Source organism: Zophobas morio, unplaced genomic scaffold (genome assembly GCF_036711695.1).
Source record: "Zophobas morio isolate AGI-343-1 ecotype UQ-CSIRO unplaced genomic scaffold, CSIRO_AGI_Zmor_V1 ptg000017l, whole genome shotgun sequence".
NCBI lineage: Eukaryota > Metazoa > Arthropoda > Insecta > Coleoptera > Tenebrionidae > Zophobas > Zophobas morio.
The window spans coordinates 5,695,980-5,703,033 of record NW_026972122.1 but is presented as its reverse complement, the minus strand read 5'-3'; the positions used below and the strand labels follow the sequence as shown (position 1 = coordinate 5,703,033).

The window sequence follows — 7,054 nt, the reverse complement described above, 5'->3', positions numbered from 1 at the left end:
AAATTATAAATAAATATAATTACATGGAAATATAATACAAAAAAAAAAATTAAGAGCAACTCACTACTGGCGTTATCTCACTTGTGCAAGATTTAAGCCAGGGAAGAAATTTCTTTTTTTTAGACTCAGCATCTTTTGTTTATGAATATACAATATACTATTTACTTGCAACACAAACATAAATAATAAATATAAAATAGAGCGATATAATACTCGATATGTATGTTTTTAAATGTTTTTTGGTGTTGCCCTGTCAAAAACGTTGATTTTCGATTTGACATACCATTTTGTAAATTGAACTGAAAAGCACTTTACATAATTAACTAATAAAAATAAAACATTCCGAAGCATGTATTAATCAGGTATCTAGTAACTACAGTTAACATTACTTATTGGTTACATAACCGTAGTACTCCATTGTGATGTTACAAGGCTTACCTGCCAACTATATCGCTGCGACACAATAATGAGATATCTAGTAAATGCAGTTAACATTAGGTGTTAGTTACATAACAGGAGTACCACAGTGTGATGTTTAAACGTTTATATGTAAGCTATATCGCTGCGACATAATAATGAGATAGCTAGTAAATGTAGTCAACATTACGTGTTGGTTACATAGCATGAGTACTCCATTGTGGTATCATATAGCTTACGTTCCACGTATATCGTTAAGACATAATTATGCGATGTACTCATTGTTCTTTTGTGAGTACGTACCTGTCACGTCAATGTCATCACTGTGTTTACTGGGACGTAGATAATTTAAAAATAATAACTTGCACCTTACACTCTTTATTAATTACTAGCTTTTCGTCCGCGGTTTCGCTCGCGTAGACGCAAGGGCATTTCTACAAAGTTTCCAATAAAAATCCGCATAAAAACATTTTTCCTTATAAGAATTTTGTCACCCTCTTTCATCTTCTTAGAGGTGGAATCTCGAAAAAATCTGAAATACGTGTTTCATTATTTGTGTTGAATAACAAGTTTGAAGTGAAAATTGAAATTTACAATGGAAATATTTTTCCCATTAGCGGTTTGGGCTAGACGTTGATAATTAATAATTATTAATTTATTCAATTATAGTTTAATTTATTCTGCCATTTCAATCAGAAAGAAAGTATGATTGTACTATATCAATGAATTCAGAAAAAAAAGCTGTATTCAAAAATGCATTAATTACATGTATGGTAGTGCCATTTAAAAAATTTCAAGTTGGCCTTGTATATTGGTCTAATGTTATTTAGGACATAACTTCTCTCGTTCCCGAAGTACAACTGAGCGAACAATCTGGTTTTTAATAATAATGAAAGTATTGAGAATATATTATTATAACTTGTTTTCGACAACGCAGGTCAGGTGGGAGTCGATGTAAATAATTTATTTGAAAACAAGCATTGATAACCTTACACCCCTTATCAGTAGTTACTTATTACCTATCATTATTAAACAACGGTATTTCAAGTTAACGATAAAATGAGTGTGGTAGGTTTATTTTGTATGAAATTGGTTTAAAACAATTCTATTTGTACAATTAGTAAAATTGTCTATATTGACAAATGTATGTCTGCTAAACCACTACTAACATAAAACACAAAAACAGTAAAACATTTGCAATTTATTTAACAGGAATATACGACAAAGCAAACTGCAGAGTTTTAGTTATAAACATTATTTTCCTAGAATATGTAAGCACCATTGCATTAATTCCTTTTCTTAAGCGTTACTTTGACACCATTCCCCGATTTTAAAACAGTCTCTGGAGACAACTGCACTTCATGCCTTGGAACAGTTGGTTTTATTTCGAACTGACGGACAATTTTCGAAATGACACTTTTCATTTCCAACATGGCAAATTTTTGCCCTAAAAATTTTAAATGTTGCTATAATTAGGTAGAGTAATTATTAATACAACGCTTACCTATACAATTTCTAGGTCCAGCACTAAATGGAATATTCGAAAAAGGTAACGAATTATTAAAATTCTCGAATCTTTCTGGTTTGAACTCTTCAGGTTCGGGAAAATAATCTGGGTTCCTATGTAAACCGTAAATAAAAATAACAATATTAGTATTCTTTGGAATTACATAACCATCTGAAATTATTTTTTTAATAAACATATATACTAGTCTTCAAAATCTACCAAAATTCATTTCCTCTGTAGTATACCTTCCAATAACGGGAACTGAAGGATACAAACGAAGAGTTTCTTTCAAAACGCATTCCAAATATTTCATCTTTTGTAAATCAGAGTAAGTCGTTTCAGGGTTCTTCCAGTCTTCGAATATTTCTTTCTGTTCTTGAAAAACTTTTTCCTACAGTTTAACAAAAGTGTATTTATTTAAGTTTCCTTCGTGTACTAAAATACCTGGACTTCTGGATGATCAGCTAAACAATACAACGCAAAACAAATTCCAGACGCTGTGGTATCATGACCCTAAAAATCATAATCATTTCTCAAAACATAGACCACAAGTGTGTCGTACCTCAAACATAAAAGTATCGACTTCTTCACGAAGTTCAGAGATACTAAGCACATCATCTTTTTGAGAAAACTTCAAGAGTAGGTCCAAAAAAGCGGTCTTTTTCTCATCATTTCTGACAGGGTTGTCTTTTTTAGAATTGATCACATTCAAAGTAAAACCGTGTAAAATTTTTAAAGCTTTCTGTTGTTTATAGTAGTCTCCCGTCAGCCAATAGAGTTGATCGAAGACTTTGATTGGCGAAAAAGCTCTCTCAATGACAGTTTTACACATATTTCGTACACTTTCAACATAGGCGATGTTTTGACCACTTTGAGCATTTATTTTTGTACCCATGGCGGTTTCTGCAAAATGATTTTAGACAACGGATTTCGATATAAACGGACTCACCACAAATAACATCAAGCGTGTACAATGTGATTAAAATGTCTAAGTCGACTGTAGCGACTTCATCGTATTTTTGTAATTTTTCCATAAGAACATCTCCTGCAGCCTCGAAAACTTCAACGAAATTTTTCAGGATTTCGAAGTGGAAAGCCGGTGTTAAAATTTTCCTGTGTCTCTTCCAGTAGTCACCTAAAATATTATGTTTATTTTTTTATTTTGTTTCTATTTCAGGACTTACCATCGCTTATCAATAATCCGTTTCCGAGCCACTTCTTCAAAAATATGTAATTTTCAGATTTTTTGATTAGCTTCCTGCTATTTAAGATGAATTGGATTAAATTATAATCTTGCGTCACAAGGCCCTTACGGATAGGACAAATGTCGGGTCCGAACCTCAAAGTAACGGTATTCCCGTAACTGAAATTTTTTTTTGCAACATCCAGTATATCTGTAATAGACAGTGTACACGTTGTTCAGTTTTCGATATATAACAGTCATATTTATTTATGTAAACCAAACAAGTAGGGTGTTTCAAAATATCTCAATTAAAAACAAAAATATACATTACGTGTGGTGGAGGTTATGTATAATATGTGCCCCAAAAGGATGTTTCCTGGGGGTTGAGGGAAGCTCTTGTCATTTTTCGTTCGATTTTTCTTCAGAAAAAAGTACAAAAAAACTGCGAAGAACAATGCAGCCACCAGCAACATTTTGCCACACAAACTCGCAAATTAAAATCTTGACATGATAAGGTGTTGAGTACAAGTTTAGATTACGCATTTCGGAACCTGCTATGAAATCTCCAAATTTGTTCACTCAGATAAATTTACTAATCTATTTTCTCTAAAATGATTCGATATTGCACAGATCACGAGCTCCGAGTCTGGAGTTGATGTTTGCAGATTTACCGCGGGATTAATTGTATGTACTTCAAATACAGAAAAAACAATAATATACAATATTAATCACAAAAAAAAATTTTCAATTAAATTTAAAATCAACGATGTAAGTAATACATTTTAAAAAAATGTCTCTAGCAGTAATAGTATGTATATCTAAATAATAATAAAAATGATGGGAATATATTTTTGTAAATTCTCTGTGTTTAAGCAGAATATTTGGGAGTAGAAGTAGATAATTTACCGTGAAAATAAGCACTTACACCTTTGACTTTTATTATCAGTACTTATTTTTATTAAACAACGGTATTACGATTTAACGATAAAACGCGAACCGTTAAGTGAGAATTATCATACCACAATATTCCGCGAAGATAAATTCAGCCATTTTGACAATTATAAAAAATTGGTTGAAAGTTGTTTCGACAAAACTTCCCTTGCTCCTGAAGTACAATGAAACATATCTAGCATTTTCGAATGGGCGCATTCTCAGTGGCGTCCGTCATCGTTTCTCTGTCATAGTGAACTTTTCCTGTACCTGCAATGGGTACCTGTACCGGTTTAGATTACTGCCTAATAGATTCATCCGCATTCGTGCTAGCGTATTGACCAGTTCACTTAATGAGTCAAATTTTTCCATTGCTACTGAATTCAAAAAATTTAGAAAAGAGCTGCAGAATGAGAAAGAATCATGTTAGAAAGAAAAATTTTGAACTTTTTTCTTCGGTGTTAACCAAGCTATGGCCAACACTTTCCGAAAGACCCTGTATATACACCTAAATTTTGATCAAATCGTATCACGTATGTATATTCTAAAGTTACCTTTCAAAACGTCCGTAATATTTTGTAAAGTCTTATAGATCATAATTTCTGTCTAAAATATCAGAATGCTGTCTTCGCCCTAACTGGACTATTTTACTTGGAACTTTGGAAATATTTTTTTGCAAATCCATGTTTTAATAATCAGGCGATTCAGTCGTCCCCTGTATCAATCTTTTCTGACCTGTTCTATGATTTTATTCCTAAATGTCAAATATTTTTTTTATGGTTTACGTGTGTTACCAAACTAATACAAAAATCATGTGTCCGACAATAAAAAAAAAATTGCTACGGAGAAGAATTATTTTTCCTATTTTATTCAAAAATTATCTACAAAAATTTCAATGTTATTGCAAATTTTACAAAAAAATTTCCTGTTTGAGTAAACGACCTTCAGCTAATCTTAAATCCAGAAGGAAACTAGTCTTAACAGAAACAAACATTTTGTGTAACAAACAAAAAAAATTGGTCTAAAGAGTTTAGACAGTACTTCCCTCGCTGTCGGAAACTTGACGACTGCATGCCTATTATGTTTTTTTTTTCTCATTACATTTTTGTAGTGGGAATTTAAAAAAAAATTGTGATGACGTCATCAACATTTTTGCAAGGACACGTATATCAGTTGGGATAGATGTAGTGTAATACTAAGAATAAAATTATTGTGTTCCCAAATTTTCGGGAAAATGAATTGGGTCGTTTTGAATATTGATTTCTTATAATCAATAAAATAACGAAACAATTTACTCACGTATACGGCAACTGAAAATCGTTTATGTATAAACATTCTTAATTTAAGATGACAAGCGTAACAGCATACGTGAGAGTCAAACAAAGAAACTGTAAACAAAACGACCATCGGTTTTATTGCTTCGACTTCCGCTTATTATATAAAACATTGGGTTTTATTTTAATTCTTGATGGTGAAATTCAGAATTGGTTGATTATAAACATGTCTATTTCACATTCGCGGAACCAAGTGAACAAATGCAGGTCTGTAATGTTAAAGTCGATGTAAATAAGCGTGCTACCCTTATGTTTCAACCGAGTTTTTCCTTTAACAAATTTTGTGTCTACCAAATTGGGTTGGTTGGGGTGTAATACTAATAATAAGTGTTGCCTTTAATTTAATCAATAAAATAAATTGACTTCATTAATTTTTTTTAACCACCTATTAAGAAAATCTAAAAAATATGAATGGAATGATAAATCACAAGTACAAACTCATCATATTTTTTGCATTTTAGATAGGATTTATTCAGCAAAATTTAAGGGTGACGTCATCAATTTTTTTAGGAGGGATGAACAAATACATTTTGAACAAAAGTTTACCATGCTTATAATAACTTTAAAATATTCCCAAGATTTCAAAGCATTCGGTTTTGTAATTCCTGATTAAATCGATAAAATAAATTCACGCCTTCATTAATTTTTTTGAGTCACCCTGCATATGCAAATCCAAAAATATGAATGGAATGATAAATCACAAGTACAGACTCATCATATTTTGTACATTTTAGATACGATTTATTCGGCAAACTTTTGAGCTGACGTCATCAGTTTTTTGTAGAAGATAACCAAATATATTTTGACTAAAAATTTATTATGCTCTTTATAACCTTAAAACATCTGCAAGATTTCAAAGCATTCGGTTTTGTAGTTCCTGATTAAATCAATAAAATAAATTTACGCATTCATTAATTTTTTTGAGTCACCCTGTATATGCAATTCGAAAAAATTTGAATGGAATGATAAATCACAAGAAGAGACTCACCATATTTTGTACATTTTAGATAGGATTTATTCAGCAAAATTTTGTGGTGACATCATAAATTTTTTAGGGGGGACGACCAAATACATTTTGATCAAACATTTACCATGCTTATGATAATTTTAAAATATCTTCAAGATTTCGAAGCATTCGGTTTGGTAGTTCCTGAGTAAATCAGTAAAATAAATTTACGCTTTCATTTATTTTCTTGAATCACCCTGTATATGCAAATCCAAAAAATATGAATGGAGTGATAGATCACAAGTACAGACTGATCATATTTTGTGCATTTTAGATATGATTTATTCGGCAAATTTTCGAGCTGACGTCATCAAGTTTTTGGAGGGGATAAGCAAATATATTTTGACTAAACATTTATTATGCTCTTTATAACCTTAAAACATCTGCAAGATGTCAGAGCATTCCGTTTTGTAGTTCCTGATTAAATCAATAAAATATATTTTCGCATTCATTAATTTTTTTGAGTCACTCTGTATATACAAATCCAAAAAATATGAATGGAGTGATAAATGACAAGTACAGGCTCATCATATTTTGTACATTTTAGATATGATTTATTCGGCAAACTTTCGAGCTGACGTCATCAAGTTTTTGGAGGGGATAAGCAAATATATTTTGACTAAACATTTATTATGCTCTTTATAACCTTAAAACATCTGCAAGATGTCAGAGCATTC

General features: G+C 31.3%; 1 protein-coding gene across 1 annotated transcript; it reads right to left on the bottom strand.

The window, feature by feature from the left end:
* Positions 1-1,656: 1,656 nt before the first annotated feature.
* Positions 1,657-4,157, bottom strand: LOC135129868 (probable cytochrome P450 4d14). Its single transcript, XM_064057138.1, has 8 exons — positions 4,127-4,157; positions 3,109-3,318; positions 2,874-3,059; positions 2,487-2,827; positions 2,369-2,437; positions 2,144-2,315; positions 1,922-2,095; positions 1,657-1,864 (listed from the first exon to the last, which is right to left on the bottom strand). The coding sequence occupies exons 1-8, from the start codon at positions 4,155-4,157 to the stop codon at positions 1,704-1,706; spliced, it is 1,344 nt and encodes a 447-aa protein (XP_063913208.1). The 3' UTR covers positions 1,657-1,703.
* Positions 4,158-7,054: the final 2,897 nt, after the last annotated feature.